Source organism: Psammomys obesus, unplaced genomic scaffold, assembly GCF_907164565.1.
Source record: "Psammomys obesus unplaced genomic scaffold, mPsaObe1.curated_primary_1811, whole genome shotgun sequence".
Lineage (NCBI taxonomy): Eukaryota > Metazoa > Chordata > Mammalia > Rodentia > Muridae > Psammomys > Psammomys obesus.
The window spans coordinates 2,551,585-2,573,358 of NW_026592368.1; the positions used below are offsets into that span (position 1 = coordinate 2,551,585).

The following is a 21,774-nucleotide window of genomic DNA, read 5'->3' on the forward strand; positions in this document are numbered from 1 at the left end:
CAGGATCAGTGGAGCTGCAGATTCTCAAGGGTGCACTCACTTACAGGCAGGACACTTGGCAGAGATCGGCGTATCTGGGCTGTCTGCTCTCTGGTTTGGCCCTGCTTCTTTGATGTGCTCCGCCAGTTCCGTGCTGCTGTCACTGCCAGGTTATGAGGTCTTGCTGCAGCTGGAGATTTCAGGGTGGTCACGTCAGTGGGAATCGGGGTAACCAGCCTTTCTGTTCTCTGGTTTGGCCCTGGTTAGTCTTAAACTGGAGGGCTGATGTGCCCCGCCAGCTCAGTGCTGCTCCGCCGCCAGGTTAGAAAGTCCCGCTGTAACTGGAGACTGGGTTGCTAGTCCAGATGCTTTCTGGGAAGTCCTGGGGTCTCTTTACTGTGCTCTCCAAGCTTCGGAGGCCCAGCGCCTGGTGTGTCTAGCTTGTATGGCGTTTCTGTCTGGTTTTGGTGAGTATATAGCGTATTCTCTGTCACTGTGGTATTGGGCGGGCCGTACCGTCAGTGATCGCGATTTTGCGGAGCTAGTATGGCGTCTAGCAGACTCGGGCCCTGGGAGGATGGTGCAGCTGCCGCTCGTGAATCTGGGGCTCCGAGACACAGTACTGCTGGCCTTTGCCGATAAAGGACTTGGGGCTCAGCCTCAGTGGCTGCAGGCCCCAGGCAGTTAGGTCTGCGCTGAGAAAGGCTAGTCCGCTGTGCCGAGGAGGAGGGAGGTCTGGGGGAGGGGAGTGCCGAGAGATCAAAGGATCGTTTCTCACCTTCCCCAAACAAGTCCCTGGGTGACCCGAGACCAAGGTTTTCACCTCCGGCGATGTTCCCTGTTGTTTAGAAAGTCTCTCCGTTGTTTCCCTGGCTTCAGAAGTTCTTCCACTCATCAACTCAGAACTTTTTCTCTTCCACAGCTTGGAAACTGTGTGTGCTAGTCGCCATCTTGGCTCCGCCCCCTGAAGCATCTTTCTTTTTTTTTTTTTTTATATGTCCAGGAGTGTTATATGGTTCTTGAGGTAGAATTGTTCCCATTTTCTGAGAAAGCAACAGGATTGATTTCCAAAATGGTGGTCCAAGTTTGTACTCCCATGAAAAATGGAGGAGGGTTACTTTTTCTCCACATCCTTGCCAGCATGTGTTGTCACATATTTTTTTTATTTTAGCCATTCTGATAGGTGTTAAGTTGGAATCTCAGAGTCATTTTGATTTGAGTTTTCCTGAAGACTACTGACATTGTGCATTTCCTTAAGTGCCTCTCTGCCAATTGAGATTTCTTTGCTTAGTTCTCTGCTTAGTTGAGACTTCTACTTAGTTCCATACAGCATTTATTAAATTGGACTATTTCATTTGCTGGAGTTTAATCTGTTGAATTCTTTATATATTTTGGAAATCAGCCCTTTGTCTGACATAGGGTTGGTGAAGATCTTTTCTCAATCTCTCTGCCATCATTTGTTGTGTTGACAAGGTCCTTTGTTTTACAGAAACTTTACAGAATCATGAAATTCCATGTATTAATTGTAGATCTTATTGTCTCGATTGTTGGTGTTCTGTTCAGCAAATTGTCTCCTGTCCCTTGGGATCAAGGATATTCTGTACTTTCTCCTCTAATAGATTTAGTATCTCTGGTTTTATGTTAAGGTCCTAGACCCCCTTTGAATTGAGTTTTGTGCAGGTTGATAAATATGGGTCTATTGGTATTTTTCTACATGTAGACATTGAATTGGATCAGAAATATTTGCTAAAAATCCTTTCTTCCTTTTTCCATTGGATGGTTTTCGTTTCTTTATAAAAAAAATCAAGGTCCACATGTACCTGAGTTTATTTCTGGGTCTTCAACTAAATTCCATTGATCAAACAGTCTGTGCCTATGCTAGTACCATGCAGTTTTTATTTTGATTACTCTGAAGTACAACTTGAACTCAGACATGGAGATACCTCCAGAAGTTCTTTTATTGTAAATAAATGTTTTAGCAATTTGGGGTTATTTTGGTGTTCCATATGAAATTGAAAAATGTTTTTTCAAGGTCTGTGAAGAATTGTGTTGGCATTTTGATAGAAGAAGCTATAGATTGCTTTTGGTAATACCACCATTTTTCCTATGTTAATCCTGCTGAGCCATGAGCATAGGAGATCTTTCCATCTTCTGATATCTTGTTCAGCTTCTTTTTTCAGAGATTTGAAGTTCTTGTCATAGGTGTCTTTCTCTTGCTTAGGTAGACTTACACCAAGATATATTATGTTATTTCTGGCTATCATGAAGGATGTTGTTTCTCTAATTTCATTATCAGCCCATTTATCATTTGTATTCAAGAGGACTGCTGATTTTTTTTTTTTTTTGAGTTAAATTTAAAGCAGTCACTTTTCTTCAGGGGTTTATCAGCTATAGAAATTTTCTGGTAGAATTTTGGAGGTCACTTATATATACTAGCATATCATCTGCGAATAAGGATATTGTGGTTTCTTCCTTTTCATTTTGAATCTCCTTGATCATGTTCAGTTGTCTTATTGCTCTATCTCAAACTTCAAGTACTACACTGAAGATATATGGAAGAATGGGCAGCCTTTTCTTGTCCCTGACTTTAGTGTAATTGTTTTGAGTTTCCCCTTATTTAACTTGATTTTGGCTATTAGCTTGATGTATATTACCTTTATTATGTTTATATATGGGCCTTGTATCTCTGATCTTTCCAACACATTTATCATGAAGTGGTTCTGTACTTTATCAAAGGCTTTTTTTGCATCTAATGAGATGGAAATTTTTATTTTTTCTTTCAGTGAATTACAGTAATTGATTTAAATATGTTGAACCATTCCTGCATCCCTGGGATGAAGCCTAATTGATCTCAGTAGATGATATATTTGATGTGTTCTTGGATTGGGTTTGCCAGGATCTTATTGAGTAGCTTTGCATCAAAGTCCATTAGGTAAATGGGCCTGAAATTTTCTTTCTTTGTTGGGTCTTTGTGTGTTTTAGGTACTAGTGTGACTGTGGCTTCATAGAGAGTTTGACAGTGTTCCTTCTGTTTCTGTTTTGTGGAATAGTTTCAGAAGTGTTGGCATGAACTCCTCTTTGAAAGTCAGGTGGAATTCAATGATAGAAACATTTGTCTCTGGGTTTTTTTTTTGTTTTTTGTTTGCTTGTTTGTTTTGGTTGGAAGACTTCTGATGACTGCTTCTATTTTCTTACAGGTTATAGGACAGTTTAACCTGCTTACATGACTATCAGGAAAATTTTCCATTTACTTTAGGTTGTCCAATTTTGTGTAATACAGACTTTTGAACTAAGACCTAATGATTCTTTAGATTTACTAGGGTCTATTATTATGTCCCTCCTTTCATTGTAACTTTGTGTGTTTGGATACTGTCTCTCTGACTTTGTTTCAGTTTCTCTAGAGGTTTGTCTATCTTGTTGATTTTCTAAAAAAAATCTCTTGGTTTCACTGATTCTTTGTAATGTTCCCTTTTATTCCTATGTTACTGATTTCAGCCATAAATTTGATTATTTCCTGCTGTCTACTACTCTTAGGTCTGTTTTCTTCTGTCTGTTCTAGAGCTTTTACGTGTGTTTTTGAAGTGCTGTATGAGAATTCTTAATTTTTTTTTTTAGGAAGGAGCTTGATGCTATGAACTTTTTCCTTAGCACTGCATTCATTGTGTCCCAGAAGTTTAGGTATGTTGTCCCCTCATTTCCTCTGATTTCTATAAATTTTTTATTTCTTCCCTGACTCAATGGTCACTGAGTTGTTCGGTTTCCATGAGTTTTGTTCATTTTCTCTTGATTCCATTATTATTGAAACTTAGCTCTAATCCATGGCAGTCTGATAAAATACAAGAGGTTATTTCAATTTTCTTTTATCTGTTGAGGTTTGCTTTCTGACCAAATAAATGGGTAATTTTGAAGAAGCTTCTGTGAGGTGCTGAGAAGAAGGTATATTCCTTTTTGTCTGGGTGAAAATTCTGTAGATAGCTGTTAGGTTCGTTTGATTTGTGTATCTGTTAGTTTAATTGTTTCTCTCTTTAGTTTTTGTCTCCATGACCTGTCCTTTGGTGAGAGTGAGGTGTTGAAGTTGTCCATTATTATTATTATTATTATTATTATTATTATTATTATTATTATTATTATTATGTGTTGATCAATGTGTGATAAGCTTTAGTAATGTTTCTTTTACAAATATTCTCTTGTATTTGGGGCTTAGATGTTTAGAACTGAGACATCATCTTGGTGTATTTTGCTATGATGTGAACGAAGTGTCCTTTCCCATCTGTTTAGATTATTTTAGTTAAAATTGTTTTTATTAGATATTGTTTTTATTAGATATTTTTATTAGGATGGTTACTTCAGCTTGCTTCTTGGGGTCCGTTTTCTTGAAAGAAAAACTTTTTCTAGCCCTTCACTCTGAGGCATATCTATCTTTGTTGTTAATATTTGTTTCTTGTATGCAGTAGAATGATGAGCCCTGTTTATGCATCCATTCTGTTAACCTTTGTCTCTTTATTGAAGAATTAAGTCCGTTGATGTTGAGAGATATTAACGACCAATAATTGCTAGTGCCTATTTTTTTATGCTTGTATTGAATTTGTGTGTTTCTCTTATTTTGGTTTTGCAGCAGCAGTGTTACTAATTTTCTGTGTTTCCTTGGTTGTTCTGTACTTCCTTTTGTTGGTATTTTCTTTCTACAATATTCTGTAAAGTTGTTAAGCATAGACATTTGCATTTTAGAGTCCACAGAAAGGTCTGTCACTTGCTGTGTAGTCACAACAGTCCTGGCACTCAGTAACCATGTGCACTGGGAACTGCCATTTTGGATCCTATTCAAAATCTGTATGGAAATATTCTAAATAGATATATTTTTCTGATGCTGGAGAAAGTCACAGGACATTTTTTCAACTAAGGATATGCTTCACACTGCACTATTTCTACTTGTGTTCAGTTGCTTGTGTTCTACTTTTATGAGAAATAATTTTAATCTAACTGAACAACTGGGGAGGCACCTAACCCAACTAAGCTCTTCAAAAATGTTAGAGTGAGGGAAAATGAATTTCTCATAAAGATCAATAACCAGTAATGTGGTTAATTTGTGGGCCACTCATATCAAATGATGTTTCTCTTCAGCTGCATCCATTTCTGAGGAAAATTAAAGTTACAAATGCTGCTGGAGATGAAATAAGCTTTGATGAGAACAAGAATATTCTGGAAATGTATGATATACAAAACTTTATTGCATATAGTAAGCAAAAATCATCACTACTTAAAGTGGGGGATTTTGTCTTCAAGAGTCCACAAGACCAAGGCTTTTTCATCAATGAAGTTCTGATTCAATGGCCAAGAAACTTCAAACAGGTCTGGAAATTTTTCAGCATTTAATATGAAGGGAATTATTTGTAAAGAATTATAAACTTGATTGTGTAATGTTTATTGAAAATGTTAAGTTCTTAGATCTATTGTGACTGTGAGCTTGTGTTTTGGTGTTCATGAGCTTGTGTTTGGGTGTACCTGTGCTTGTTAAAGCCACAGTCAACTGTGGTTATCTTCCTCAGTTGCTGTCCACTTTATTTTTAAATAGGATATCTCTCTGAAACCTTTACTTTTTGATTTTACTGTACTCAGAGGACAGCATAACCTATGGATTCTTTCTGTCTTCATGATCATAAAGTTTGGATTAAAGGCCCATTTTTCTGCACCCAACTTTTCTTTCATCCTTTCATCATGATCAAATTTAAGTTTTCATGCTTATGTGGCAATAAGTCATCTCTTTATTTTTGTAGGATGACTTTAAATCTGAAATAAATCAATATTTCAGAATTATACATATGTATGTGTACATACAAAAATAAATACACATACAAATGCACACATAATATCAGGTAATTCCTTAGCTAGAATTAGATGAATTGAACTTGGATGCTTGTGTTCATTGATGATTCAATGAATGAATGAATGTTCATGGATATATAGGCATGAATGTCTGTGTTAATATGTGTAAACACATACATGGACACAGACTTATGCATATATTCACATATGTTAATTATATAGGCAAGCTGAGGTTCAATGCATTCTTTTATTTATACAACTCCTATTTAAGCATATCGATAGTTTTACAAGGTGAGGTAGCATAAACAAGAAATTAATTATTGATTTTGATACGAGAAATTTCTGTAACCAATGTATATGAGCTGCCCAATATGTGTGTCAGGAACTGAATCCATATTTCTGTGAAAGAATAGTATGCACCCTTAACTGCTGAACCAGTTATTCAGAAGCATATTCCTGTAAATATGTACATATTTATGAGACAAATACTGGATTCAAATCAAGGTAGAAAAGAGGTCTAAGAAAATATAGAAATAATTCCTGTCCTATACACATAACAAAATATATGTTATATACATATAACAAACTAAATACATAAATAAAACAAACTGAAGTTGTTAGAATTTTAGTAGTTAATGTGATTACCTAAGAATTGAATTGGTGAAAATCCTATATGATGACATCACTAACATTTGAAAAGAAAGGTTATAGAACAATTCCTAGCTTTGGGAGTCAAGGGTAAAAGTCACCATAATTCACCAATGGCCAAACTATCTTTCTTGAGAAAATTGAACTTCATTTTGCAGCTGAATCAGAGTACAGGGCTGTTACTATGTGACTGGACATGTAAATGCAGAAACAGGCAAGAGGCAAGAGTGACTGAGTAATTAAGTCTATTCTAAGGCTTTTTAGGTACATAGTAATATTTTGAGTTTTAGTGGAATTTTCAAGATGTCTTTCCAATGTCTGACAATCTAATTGTTCCATAATTCCTACAATAAGTGAGTTCAGACTTGCTGCATCACAAGAGAGAATATGTGGATGTGCTCCACATTTCACAAAGGCTAGGCACAAGTGAGTCAAAGTTTGGTCACCATAAATGGTTGCTGAATACTTAATATTGGGAAGTGTGCTAACTACAAATCACCATTCTATACTCCCATATCAACACCTCAGAGTTCCTCATAAATATATACAGTTTACATAGGATATGTGCATTTAAGTTATTTAGCCTAAGATATTTTAAACTAATGCGCAATATTATGACCAGTCTTTCTGTGTTTTTCTCAGACACCTCAATCCGTTTGTGTACAGAGCTGTGGTCCAGGATTCTGGAAAGTTTTACAAGAAGAAAAGCCTGTCTTCTGTTTTTCTTGTTTATTTTGTCCAGAGCAGCACATTTCCAACCAGACAGGTAGAAAAATAATACCTTTCCTCATACTGGGAATGTAGAAGGGGAAAGTTAAGAAGTGACTGTGGTGTCATAATGCAGTGTTGTTCTATATATCTCTTTCCCTGGGACCCTGAATCCATTAGTAAACCATGCTGATGCCACATAATGTGTGAAGATTTGAGTGGCAATTCTCATGCTATTGTGTCATATGCAAACTACTAAATAAAACTGCCTTTTGTAGTATTGAATGGCCATCTCCATGGTATAGGTTCCCTATTATATATGAGATCTCCAGTTGTCCAAGTTCTATTTTACTTTCTGTAATAAACAAACATAATAATTCTTGCCTGATAATAACTCCAGGAAAAGTACATGTGTGGTTGTTTCTTGACTGCACAAGAAATGGAACTGCATTTACAACACTTATAGTTGTCATTTTCCATGTCAACAATAGCAGAAAAAGCAAGTCTTATAAATGAAAACATGGCTGCCTGTTTAGGATTGTGGATAACTGTGTGACAACATACACAAATAACATCATATGGACTGAGAAGGCTGTATTTATGATTACACACACACACACACACACACACACACACACACACACCATTTTATGAAAAAGAGGCCATGAATTTGACAAAGAGTAAGTATAAAGTGGGTCCAGGAGAAGGTTTAGAGCAAAGAACAAGAAGAGATATAGTGAGGTAATTATGTTATTTTTAAAATAAGAAGTTTATAAGAAAATTAAAAGTCAGAAGGAAAATACATTACAATGATGAGAATCTACTATTTATTTACTATATTCAAAAAGGTCAATTAGAAAACTGTATAACAAACTTTTTATGTTTTATTGAAAACAATAAAATGTTGATATACTAATTAAATATACTTTATTTGCAGAGATCTAATGCCACCATTTGTTAAATTCTTTGCAGTGGGCTCTATGTTTTCAAGTCCTCTGTTGAAGAGATAAGGAGAGAACAGGCAGCCTTGCCTTGTCTGTGATTGCAGTGGGATTGATTAAGTTTCTCTCCATTTCATTTGATGTTGGCTGTAGGCTTGGTGTATATTGTCTTAATTTATGTTTAGGTGTGTGCCTTATATCCATGGTCTCTCCAAATCTTTAAATATGAACAGGTGTTGGATTTTGGCAAATGCTTTTTCAACATCTAAGATGATCAGCTGGGTTTTTTTTTCTTTGTTTATATGGTGGATTACATTGATGGATTTCCGTATATTGAACCACCCCTGCATGCCTGGGATAAAGCCTACTTGGTCATGGTGGATCATTGATGTGTTCTTGTATTCCATTTGAGACTATTTTACTGAGTGTATTTGCTTCAAAGTTCATAAGGGAAATTTGTTTGAAGTTCATTTCTATGTAGGGTCTTTGTGCAGTTTGGGTATTAAGGTGACTGTTTCCTCAGAGAATGAGGTTGGTAATGTTCTTTCTGTTTCTATTATGTGAAATAGTTTGAAGAGTATTGGTATTAGCTCTTTTTTGAAGGTCTGGTAGAATTCTGTGCTGAAACAATATGCACTGTCCTTTTTTGGATAGGAGCTTTTGATGACCACTTCTGTGTCCTTATGGGAGATACGACTATTTAATTTATTTACCTCATCTTGATTTAACTTTGATAAGTGGAATCTATCAAAAATTTGTCCATTTCATATAGACTTTAAAATTCTGTGATATATAGGCTTCTGAAATGAGACCTAGTGATTCTTTTGATTTCCTCCATTTCTGTCCTTATGTCACCCTTTTCATTTTTTATTTTGTTCATTTGGAAACTTTCTTTCTGCCTTTTAGTTACTTGGCTAAGGGTTTGTCTATCTCATTGATCGTCTCAAAGAACCAGCTCTTGGTTTTGTTGATTCTTTGAATGATTGTTTTTAGTACTTTGATTTCATCCCTTAGTTTTATTATTTTCAGCCATTTACTCCTCTTGGGTCTGTCTACATCATTTTGGTTTTTTCTAAGTCTTTTAGGTGTGTTGTTAAATTGCTTGTATGAGATGTCTCAAAAATGAAGGCACTGAGTGTTATGAACATTCCTCTTAGCACTGCTTTCATTGTGTCCCATAATTTGGGGCATGTTGTGCCTTCATTTTCATTAAATTCTTGTATATATTTAAGTTCTTTATTTATTTATTTCCTGACACACCTCTAATTGAGTAGTGTTGTTCGGTTCCATGTGTGTAAGCATTTTGCTTTTTCTGTCATTCTTTTAAAAAAATTTTTTATTAATTAAACTTTATTCACTTTGTATCCCCCTTGTAGTTCTTTCCCTCCACCCCTACCAACCTCTACCTTCCTCCCCTTTCTGCATGCATGCCCCTCCCCAAGTCCACTGATAGGGGAGGTCTTCTTTTCCTTCCTTCTGATCCTACTCTATTAGGTCTCATCAGTAGTGGCTGTATTGTCTTCCTCTGTGACCTGGTAAAGCTGCTCTCACCTCAGGGGGAGGTAATTAAAGAGCAGGCCAATCCCATTACTATGAAACCCACTTGGACACTGAACTGCCATGGGCTACATCTGTGCAGGGGTCTTAGGTTATCTCCATGCATAGTACTTGGTTGGAGTATCAGTCTCAGGAAAGACACCTGTGCTCAGAATTTTTGGTTCTCTTGCTCTCCTGGTGGAATTCTTGTCCTCTCCAGATCTTACTATTTCTCATTTCTTTCATAAGATTCCCTGCACTCTGCCCAAAAGTTGGCCATAATTCTCAGCATCTGCTTTGATATTCTGCAGGGCAGAGCCTTTCAGAGGCCCTCTGTGGCAGGCCCCTGACCTGTTCCCTGTTTTCTTCTTCTTCTGATGTCCATCCTCTTTGCCTTTCAGATAGGGATTGAGCATTTTAGGAAGAGTCCTCCCTCTTGATTCGTTTCTTTAGATGTACAGATTTCAAAGTCATTAGTCATGAGGGAAATGAAAATCAAGATGACCCTGAGATTTCACCTTACACTCATCAGAATGGCCAAGATCAAAATCTCAAGTGACAACACATGCTGGAGAGGTTATAGAGAAAGAGGAACCCTCCTCCACTGCTGGAGGGAATGTAAACTTGTACAACCACTCTGGAAATAAATCTCCACTTCCTCAGACAACTAGGAATAGCGCTTCCTCAAGATCCAGGTACACCACTCCTAGGCATATATCCAAAAGAAGCTCAAGTACACAATAAGGGCATTAGCTCCACCATGTGTGTAGCAGCTTTATTTATTCCAGCTTTATCCAGAAGCTGGAAACAACCCAGATGCCCCTCAACTGACGAATGAATACAGAAATTGTTGTATATCTACACAATGGAATATTACTCAGCAATAAAGAAAAAACAAGGATATCATGAAATTTGCAGGTAATGGTGGGAACTGGAAAAGATCATCCTGAGTGAGCTATCCTAGAAGCAGAAAGACACACACAGTATATACTCATATAGACATATAATATAGGATAAACGTATTTCTGTCATTCTTAATATTCCAGCTTTAGAACATGATGTTCTAATAGGATACAACAATCTTCTTGTATCTGTAGAGACTTGCTTTGTGCCTGACTATATGGTCAGTTTTGAAGAAGGTTCCATGATGTGCAGAGAAGAAAGTATATTTGTTTGTGTCTGGGTGAAAAGTTCTGTAGACATCATTTTAGGTTCATTTGATTGATGACCTCTGTAAACTTCATTGTTTCAATTTTCTTCTATGATTTTATTGAAAATATATTTTGGACCTTAAAGCCTGGAATCATCTTTTTAGCCTATTCTAATTATCTTAGATTTCATGTTTTTATGGTGTCCTTGATTTCATAGATGTTTTGCATCAGATTTTCCATTTTGCTGTTTTCTTTGGAAGATTGATCAGTGTCTTCAATTGTATCTTCAATGCCTGAGATTCTCTCCTCCATCTCTTGTATTGTGTTACTGATGTTTACTTCAGTGGTGCCTGATCTCTTCTTTAAGTATTCCATTTCCAGGATTTTCTCGATTTGTGTTTTCTTTATTGATTCTAATTTTATTCTCAGGACTTGAATAACTTTTTTTTTTCACTTCCTTCACCTGTTTGAGTGTGTTTTCCTGCTATGATGGCCTCTCTCTTTTTGGTTGTATTTGCCTGTATTTCTTTGAGAGATTTCTTCATTTCCTCTTTATATGCATCTAATAACTACATAAACATATATTTAAGGTTCTTTTCCTATGTTTCAACTGCATTAGAATATCCATTGTTTGATGGGGTTTCTGGTGGAGCCGTGATGTCCTAATTTTTGATGACTGTGTTTTTAGGTTGACCTTTGGCCATCTGGTTGTCTGTAGCCTTTTTGTCCCTGGAAACTGCACAATAGAATGGACTGGCCTGTCTTAGGAGTCTGGAGTAGTGATCAGGATGATGAGAAATTTTCAGTAGCTCAAGAATGGGTGTGGTGATTCATATGACAGTATCCTGAAGGGCACAGGATAGGGTGTGGGCACACAAACCGGTGGGGGCAGGTGAATTGAAGGACACAGAATGTGCATGTATGGGAGCTCTTAGGAGCAGTGCACAGAAGCAGCTACCCCAAAGGGTTCTAGGCCCAGGTGGCAACTGTGCGGTGCCTCAGAAGAAACCTGGACTGAGGCATACAAGCCTGCCCAAAAGTTCTCCTTGTTCTCAAATTCCTCTGGGCCCTGCCATCTTGGATTTGGGATAATATGGTGTTCACAGGGTGACCACCAAAACTGTGGCTTGGTGCCTGGAATGCTCTCCCAGGAATCCTGACACTGCCCTTAGGAAAGAGGTAGGGATGCAAAATCTGGCTGTTCTAGTAGAAGAGTCCATGATCCTTGAGATCCAAACTCATTGGAGTCTGAATTACAGAAGGCCTGAATCCTATTGCCTCCAATTCCTGGATGTCCCATGCAGTCCAGGAAGCACCAAAGTTAATGCTCTGGATCTAGCCATGAGTCCACTAACCAATCTTAAGCATCTCTGATCCTCTGCCTCTCGGATATGGTGCACACAGTTCTCCACCATCACAGATTCTCATTTTGTTATTATTATTATTTTGATCTTTCATCCTTCCATTTTTTCTTTTTCAGTGAGAGGTTTTTGTGAATTTCTTACTGTGTCTATTTAGGTTGTTTATTGTTGAATTCATGTTTGAATCACAGTTGCTTGAGCAAATCTAAAACTTATCCCTCTCATGTACATTTCTAAGCTTACAGAAATATATATATATTTTTAATATTTCCTTAGAATATTCCAAATTTCTTTGGTTTCTATAGTAATTGTTTTTCTGTCATTTCTGATTCTGTTAATTTGAGTCCTCTATGTCTTTCTTTGATTTATTTGAGACAGCGGTCTGTCAATTTTGTTTATATTCAGAAAGAGCCAGCTCTTCCTTTGGTTAATTCTATGTGTTGTTTTCTTTGTTTCCATTTCAATTATTTCTACTACAATCTTATTGTTTTTTTAATATATTATTAATTTGTTTATGTACTATTACAGCATATGTTTCCATCTCTCCTGACAGTCCCTCTCTCTCACCCCACCCAACACCCCATATGCCCCACCTTCCTTTCTTTCAAGAAAAAATGAAGCCTCCTTTGGCTATCCACCAGCCTTGGCATATGAAGTTGCAATAAGATTAGGTATAACTTCTATTGAGGCTACACATGGCAGTACAATTAGGAGAAAGGGATCCAATGACAGGCAAGAGAGTCAGAGACATCTGTGGTCTTGCTGTTAACTGTCCCCCATGAAGACCAAGCATCACAAAGTGTTACACATGTGCTGTTACAAGTCCCCCATGATGACTAATCGGCACAACTGTTAAATGTCTTGCTAGAAGCCTGCCATGAAGACCAAGTTGCACAACTGTTACAGATGGGTTGTAAGAACTCTCAGAGATCAAGCTGCACAAATGTTACATATGTGCATGGAGCCCAGGTCTGTCTCATGCATATTCTCTTGTTGGAAATTCATTCTCTGTGAGCCTGTACCAGGAACATTTTTGTGGGGCTATCCTAAATATGGAAAGGAGAGTTGGAGGGTCTTTGTATTCAGTATGCTCCACAGAGCAGATGAAGGGTCAGTAAGGGAATAGAGTGGGTCAGGTGGAGGGGTCAGGAGAATCTCACAGCTGACTTCCAAAATTTAGACCTTTCTGTGGCTCTGACTTACTGGCTACAAGGCACTTATTTATTTATAAAGATTCATAGTACAAACAGACTAATGATTCTACAAGTGGTACAGAGTAGGTGTCTGATTTTTTTCATTACATATCCAGGTTTACAAGGTCAGTTACAATTACAAAAATACAAATGGAACAGATTTCATTATTATTATTATTAGCCCTATATCTCTAATTTACATGATCTAAAGACTGTCTCCTTGAAAGAAAACACATTTAATGTGCTCTTTGGCTGGTAGTGTCTTTAGTATGAGTACAGTCAAGAGAAACAGAAAATACCTGAACTGGTCTTATTATGAATAGCAAATACTAATTACTAACTCCCTTTAATCTATGTATCATCATGTATGCTATACAGTAGAAAAAGTTCATTTTAGTCAATCTATCTTATTTACTGAATTTTATTCCATAAGGAGTGTATACTCTATGACCTCATATCTTTAAACTACATTTTTAGGGAGCTCTCACCCAATAATAAAAGGGACTTAAATATTTACTGGAATCTCCTGGCCACTCAAGGTTTGCATATTGTCTTTGTTTACCCTGCACCACTATACTATTTAAGGTCAGATACCCTAAAAAAGCTCCTGAAAGAATGGTCTCATCTCACTACCTGCTTATCTGTGCTTAATGAACTCCAGGACATGAAGATTTTCAAAGGATGGACAGATAAAGTTTAGGATTTTCATAAAAAGACTCAGACAGAACATTTTTGTAGAAAAAAAAACAGAAATTGAATCATAGTGTAGAACATCCCCAGTAATGCAACACACAGGGAAAAAAAAACAAAAAACAAAAGTTAGAGATCAAAGAACAGTGATTGTAACAATCTACTCACCTTTGCAGGAGTTGCATCAAGCAGCTGTGCTGGATTCATGACTCTCACCAATTCTAGTGAATATGGCAGTGCCATTTCCCCTTTTCTGATTTACTATTTTAAAGATTGATAGACTTATTATGTGACAAGTAAGGCATCTTTTAGTCTTCAGAATATAACTAGAGTGAAAATTTGAACAATTGCCAGGATTATTCTGGAATTAATGAAACACACAGTCCTGTCCTGAGTCAGATACTGTCTGATCCAAGCTTATAGCTCAAATTTGGTGATGCAAGTGTTGTATATTTACTACCAAATCAGAATTGTTTCATAGGCCGTGGAGGTGAGATATAACTTATTCACATGTTATCTTAGAAAAAAAGGTATAGAAAGGGTTAAAAATCCACTGAAACTGTGTGTAACAAGAAAAATGAGAAGAACCCATGAGGGTGGAAACAAGGAAGTGTATTTTTGTTCAAAATATAGTGTATAAATACTTAGAAACTCAAAGTATAAACAAAAGTATTTGAAGGATTACTTGAAAGTATAACTTTATCTGAATATGATTAATACAAATTTCACTGCCCTAGGATACTGTGATAAACTGTTGAGCAGAAAGCTTATTGTTAATTAAACAAGATAAACACTAGAAATGGGATTTATAAAGAGTTCATGTCCTTGGCAGTATCAGGAAGAAGAATATGTCAGGATACACACATCATTGGAAAGCACTGTAATGTATTAAATATGCAATGAGTAAATACTTATATAAGGTGAAATGTTGATCCAATTTATCCACACAGATCAGCAGGAGTGCATCGCTTGCCCAAGTCAAGAGTATCCAAACCCTGAGTGAAGCCACTGCCTGCCAAAGGCAGTGACCTTCCTTTCCTTTGAGGATCCTCTGGGCATGGCTCTGGCCTGCACAGCTCTGTGCTTTTCTATCAGCACAACTGCACTTTTAGGAATCTTTCTCGAAAACCAAGAATCTGCCATTGTTAAGGCCAATAACCAGACTCTCAGCTACATCCTGCTCATCTCCATCCTCCTCTGCTTCCTCTGCTCCTTTTTCTTCATTGGATGCACAAACACAACCTCCTGCATACTGCAACAAATAACATTTGCACTTGTGTTCACCTTGGCTATTTCCACTGTTTTGGCAAAAACTATAACTGTAATTCTGGCCTTTAAGTTCATGAAACCAGGGAGAACAATGAGAAGGTTGTTTGCCTCACGTGTCTACAATGCTGTCATCCCCATCTGTGTTCTAATCCAACTTATTCTCTCTGCAGTCTGGCTGGGAACCTTGCCCCCCTATATTGACACAGATACACAGTCTGAACATACTCATATCATAATTTTATGCAACAAGGGCTCAGTTACTGCTTTCTACTGTATGCTTGCTAACCTAGGGTCCCTGGCCCTAGAGAGCTTCACTGTGGCTTTCCTGGTCAGAAGAGCCTGCCTGACACATTCAATGAGGCCAAGTTACTGACATTCAGCATGCTGGTGTTCTTCAGTGTCTGGTTCACCTTCATCCCTGTCTACCAGAGCACCAAGGGCAAAGCCATGGTGGCTGTGGAGGTCTTCTCCATCCTGGCCTCCAGTGCAGGGTTGCTGGCATGTATCTTCTTCCCAAAGTGCTACATTATTCTCCTACGACCCGATAAGAACTCTTTGAGATGTTTTACAAACAAGACATCTCATAAAATATCATTTTGATGAACTTTCTTAGTCTTTCTTATAAACCATTAGTAGAATAAAATTAAATTATTTAACTACTTTTCAGTAATTTTGTCTAAAGTGTATATTTAAAAAAAAACTAAGAGTGCCTCACTTTGTCTCACAATCACAGGCATTCTATTTCAAAATAGAAGCTATTGATGAAAACACATTTTATTAAGTTATGCATGTTACTTATTAATTTTTGGATAATATAAATATTCAAAATTTAATCATGATAGGTATTAAAATAAAATATATGAATTAAATACTTGTTCTCTTTGTCGTTTTTGTAGTTAACAGGGCTTTGGGTGGTATTGGAATGCTTTTATAAAACAGGCACATAGTGGATCTCTGGAAAGCGGGTTGTGTAGAGCAGCTTTTAAACAAATTCAGCCATTGCAGAAATCATTGTGTAGAATCCTCAAACATGTAATAATAAATGTACCATATGACCCAGCTGTTTTATACCTTAACATATGCACAAAGTACTTGATATACCACTACACAGATAACTGATCAGCCATGGTCCTTGCTATTCTCTTCACATAGGTAGGAAATTGAAACATCTAAACACATAAGTCATACATAAATATAAATACATATACACACAAACATACATAGAAATACATACAGAAACACATATGTCATACATATAAAGAGATGGAACTAGAAAAATTATATTGATTTAGGTAACACAGATCCAGAAAGAAAAATATCACTCATTCTCTATACTCTGAGGCAGCTAACCCAAAATCTTCAGATGTATTTACCAAGGAATAACTATAGAAACCAGGAAACATGGTGGGGAAGCAATGCAGTAGCAGTGTACAATTGATCTGATTTGGATAATGTGGGGGAAGTACTCTAAATAAAAATGTGGATAAGTGTAAAAGAAGGAAGAGTGTGAAATAACAATAAACATATGTGAAAGTCATAATCAATCATCCTATAAATTATCTACATAAGATAGCTATAATATATGTAAGTCCATGCATAAGTATAAAAATGTACTTTAAATGGAAAATATACAATGAACACTTTAATAAACCAGAGGCTTGATATGGGAGGGAGGAAAGCTCCCCTTTTCTGGATAGAAAGGGGGAGGAGAAGGGGGAAGAAGAAGGGAAAATTGGGAAGAGTTGAGGGAGGGGCACTATTAGGACTCATAGCACATGAATGTAAAGAAAATACAAATTGAAAAGAGGAATACAGCCTTGTGAGGTCACAGAGGAAGCCTATGCAACCAGTCCTGATGAGACCTGATAGGCTATGATCAGATGGAAGGGGAGGAGGTCCTATGCTATCTGTGGACTAGGGGAGGGACATAGAGTCAAGCAGAATGGAGACGAGGGAGGGGGCCACAGCCAGAATACAAATTAAATAAACTGCAATAAATGAAAAGAATAAAAATAATAAACCAGCAGGGAAAAAAGTAATACCGATTATGTTGGATGATGCCATCTTAGAACAATGTAGTAAAATAAGTTTAAATGCTTGGGGCAAGACTGAAGAACAAGAAAAATACTTTGAGTCATTCATAAAGATAAACCAGAGTTAACACAAATCTTTCACTGACTTTTTACAAAAATTTACTTGGGATTTAGATAGAGTAATATCAGATCGAGAAGCTAGAGAAATTTACTTGAACCGTTAGCTGGTGGGTGTGTGAATACTGAATGCAAAAGGGCTATTAGACCTTTAAGCTCTTCATCTTCACCTCTTTCTGAATGCATTAAAACTACTATAGATATTAAGTGTAAAGCTAACAATTTGGTTGTGGTTGGACAATTTCAAAAGATTTGTATGCTCAAAATGTACATTGCTCTGATAGGATAAGATCGACTCAAGGACTGTTGACAAATGGTCCCTAAAGGTAATTTATTTTTTCTGTTAATAATCCAAGAAGAAATTTTCCTGAGATATGTAGATTCAAGAGGAGCAGACCCAGGTCTTATGAATATGGATCATTTAGAAATGAAAGTGACTGAGGGGCCCAGATCAGGCCCTATAAACACAATTTTAAGTCCTGATCACTAGTCCTTGGTGCCTGAGCCCTGAGGCCTCAGACTTAAGCCCCAAGCCCCAATCCCTGACCCCTCTGTTATCCTTATGTAATAGTCAATGCCATCATCATGTCTTGTTACAGTAGCTTAGACATACTGTAGCTGCCTGTGACCCAACAAGGAGACATAAGGACCCAACACCTGAGACCTAAGACAAAAGGGAGAAAATAATATAGAATATTATACAGTATGTTATATCATTATTTAGGAGGTTCTGACATGTGAAATGCTGGCCCCATCCTTGGCCCTCCCCCAACCCCTCATATGTCAGGTGTGTCTTCAGCTCCACCCCTAATCTCCCTGGCCACTCACTCTCTCATGTGACACTTCCAGCCCCTTCCTGGCTCCAACCACATCATGTGACCCCCTCTGGTTCTTCCTCTCTGGCTTCTTCCCTTCTCTGTCACCTGACTTCTTGACACCTCCCACTGACCTTCCTCTAGTCCCTCCCTACACATGCAAAAAAAGTCTTCCAGGAGAGTCCTCCAGGCCTCCTCATCTGTGCTAACACAGATGAGTAATAGACAGCTGATTGTGTGGGAAGTGTTCTCATGATGTCTCTGACACCCCTGGTTCCTCTGATTCTTCCCTTCCTCAAGGACTCCACACTTGTTCCTTGTGTTTGGTTGTGGGAATCTACATCTATTCCCATCATTTTCTGGATGAAGTCTCTCTGGTCTCTGATGACATTTCTCCTAGGCTCCCCTGGCCAGCTCCTCACACTCACTTGTCTGAACATGTCTTAAGTCACTAAGTATGACTTAAACCAGGCTATAAGAAAGTCCTGCCAAGTATGGTGGCACATACCTTTAATCCCAGCACTTGGGAGGCAGAGGCAGGTGGATGTCTATGAGTTCTAGGAAGAGAAGCCTGAACAGCCAGAGCTACACAGAGAAACCATGTCTCAAAAATACCTTAAATAATAATAATAATAATAATAATAATAATAATAATAATAATAATAATAATAAAATCTGAACCAGGCCTCATGGCACATTACTGGGTTCTTTTCACAAGGAAGGCACACAGTATAGTTTATAGATAAAATAGCAGATTGAAGAAAGATTTGAAAATTCATTTTATTTCATTTTTTAAATCTCCATTAAAAGAAATTCTTAATGGGTTAAAAACAAAATAAATCAAAGAAGGAAGGAGAAACTACAAAAGATCCACAGGGCAGAGTTGTGGAAAAACACAGGGTTCTAATTATTTTGTAAAGAGAACATGTGAAAACCTTTTACTGAAGAAAGGTGTGAAACACTTGAGGAAATATTCTGCATGTCAAGGCCACATTATCATAGTGCGCCTCAGCTGCACCTCTTAAAAATGTGCTTTTTCTCAGAATTTCTCTCCATTATGAAACTTTTAGGATGATGAAAAATGTAGATATGTACAAAGGCCTCACATTTTAAAACATTCATAATGTCTCTCCAGTATGAATTCTTTCATGATGATGACTATACAAATGTGGAAGAGCTTCACCATGTTAAATACACTGACAGTCTTTCTGTCCAATATGAATTCTTTCATGACATTCAAGATGATTGTGAAGAGCAAGTTTTACCAGACTGGTTATATTCATAAGGTTTCTCTCCAGTATGTGTTCTTTATATCATATGAGATTAATATTACAACAAAAGGCTTTATCACATTGGTCACATTCATAGTTTTTCTCTAGTGTGTATTCTTCTATGTACATGGAGATTATTATGGAATGCAAATGCTTTGGCGCGTTGGTGGAATTCATAGGGTTTCACTCCAGTAGGTGTTCTTGTTCAAGATGACTCTTACACGAAAAGGCTTTCTGACATTGATTATATTCATAAGAATTTTCTGCAACATGCATTTTTATGTCTTAGGAGATGACTGTCTTGTACAAAGGTGGTGCCACGCAGATTACATTCATAAGATTTTCCTCTAAGGTATGTTCTTTTAGATTTTCAGAGAGTATACTGAAATGCATAGACTTTATCACATTGGGAACATTCAAAAGGTTTCTCTCCAGTGGGAGTTATTTTATGTACTACCAGATGACAGTTCCATGCAAAGGATTTACCACGTTGGTTGCGTTCATAAGTTTTCTCTCCAGTGTGAGTTCTTTTATGTATTAGGAGACTACTGTTGCGTGCAAAGGCTTTATTTACCACACCGGTTACATTCATAAGGTTTCTCTCCAGTATGAGTTCTTTTATGTCTTATGAGAACACTGTTATCTGCAAAGACTTTACCACATTGGTTACATTCATAAGGTTTCTCTCCAGTGTGAGTTCTTTTATGTATTACGAGATTACTGTTACATGAAAAGGCTTTACCACATTGGTTACATTCATATGGTTTCTCTCCAGTGTGAGTTCTTTTATTAGATAAGTGTTCTGTGCAAAGGCTTTACCACATAGGTTACATTCATAAGGTTTCTCTCCAGTATGAGTTCTTTTATGTTTTAAGAGAACACTGTTGTCTGCAAAGGCTTTACCACATTGGTTACATTCATAAGGTTTCTCTCGAATGTGAGTTCTTTTATGTAGTAGGAGATGACTGTTCTGTGCAAAGGCTTTATCACATAAGTTACATTTATAAGGTTTCTCTCCAGTGTGTGTTCTTTTATGTAGCAGGAGATTACTGTTACGTACAAAGGCTTTACTACATTGGTTACATTCATAAGGTTTCTCTCCAGTGTGAGTTCTTTTATGTATTAGGAGAGTACTGATCTGTGCAAAGGCTTTACCACATTGGCTACATTCATGAGGTTTCTCTCCAGTGTGAGTTCTTTTATGTATTAGGAGACTACTGTTACGTGCAAAGGATTTACAACATTGGTTACATTTGTATGGTTTCTCTCCAGTGTGAATTCCTTTATGTAGCAGGAGATGACTGTTACGTAAAAAGGCTTTACCACATTGATTACATTCATAAAGTTTCTCTCCAGTGTGAGTTCTTTTATGTACTACCAGATGACTGCTCCATGCAAAGGCTCTATCACATTGGTTACATTCATAAGGTTTCTCTCCAGTATGAGTTCTTTTATGTTTTAGGAGATCACTGTTACATGCAAAGGCTTTACCACATTGGTTACATTCATGAGGTTTCTCTCCAGTGTGAGTTCTTTTATGTATCAGTAGATGACTGTTACGTACAAAAGATTTACCGCATTGGTTACATTTATGTTTCTTTCCAGTGTGAGTTCTTTTATGTACTACCAGAAGACTATTCTGTGCAAAGGCTTTACCACATTGGTTACATTCATAAGGTTTCTCTCCAGTGTCAGTTCTTTTATATTTTAGATCACTGTTAAATGCAAAGGCTTTGCCGGATTCGTTACATTTATGAGGTTTCTCTTCTATATGTATCCTTTTATATCTTAGGAAATGACTATCATATGCAAAGGCATTACTATTCTGGTTATATTCAAAGCGATCCCCACTAGTATGCATACTTTTACATGTATGGGGATTACTGTGACGTGCAAAGACTTCATCATATTGAGTATCTTCAGCGGGTTTCTCTCCACTCTGTTTTTAGACCTGCAGAGATAATTGGCACATATGAAAGCTTTACCAAATTCATTACACTAATGTATGTTTTTGTCCATGTCACTTAATTTTACAGTTTTGTGCAAATGTAAACAGGAATTCCATCTTGAGTTTTCATCATTATTTTTATATTCACAGTGTTCTCTATGGGTTGTTTTGCCTATTTGAAAATACCTGTGATGTTAAAAATATTGGTTACCTGTCTCATATTTATGCTATACTTTTTAAAATACTTTTTAATAAGATGCTTTACCACATATTTGTAGAAAACTGCAAAAC

General features: G+C 37.0%; 2 protein-coding genes across 2 annotated transcripts in view; one reads left to right on the forward strand and one right to left on the reverse strand.

Annotated features, from left to right (window-relative positions):
• LOC129681287 (vomeronasal type-2 receptor 116-like) overlaps positions 1-15,899 on the forward strand; it is a 35,879-nt gene extending 19,980 nt beyond the window's left edge. Inside the window, 4 exon segments of the mRNA XM_055613183.1 lie at positions 5,101-5,328; positions 7,093-7,216; positions 14,981-15,633; positions 15,636-15,899. Coding sequence (XP_055469158.1) covers positions 5,101-5,328; positions 7,093-7,216; positions 14,981-15,633; positions 15,636-15,899 — 1,269 coding nt within the window.
• Positions 15,900-19,032: 3,133 nt separating this feature from the next.
• LOC129681235 (zinc finger protein 252-like) lies at positions 19,033-21,452 on the reverse strand. The gene is given in 3 exon segments (XM_055613139.1): positions 19,033-20,106; positions 20,108-20,331; positions 20,334-21,452. Coding segments are annotated over 3 exon segments (1,488 nt in total). The 5' UTR covers positions 21,397-21,452; the 3' UTR covers positions 19,033-19,905.
• Positions 21,453-21,774: the final 322 nt, after the last annotated feature.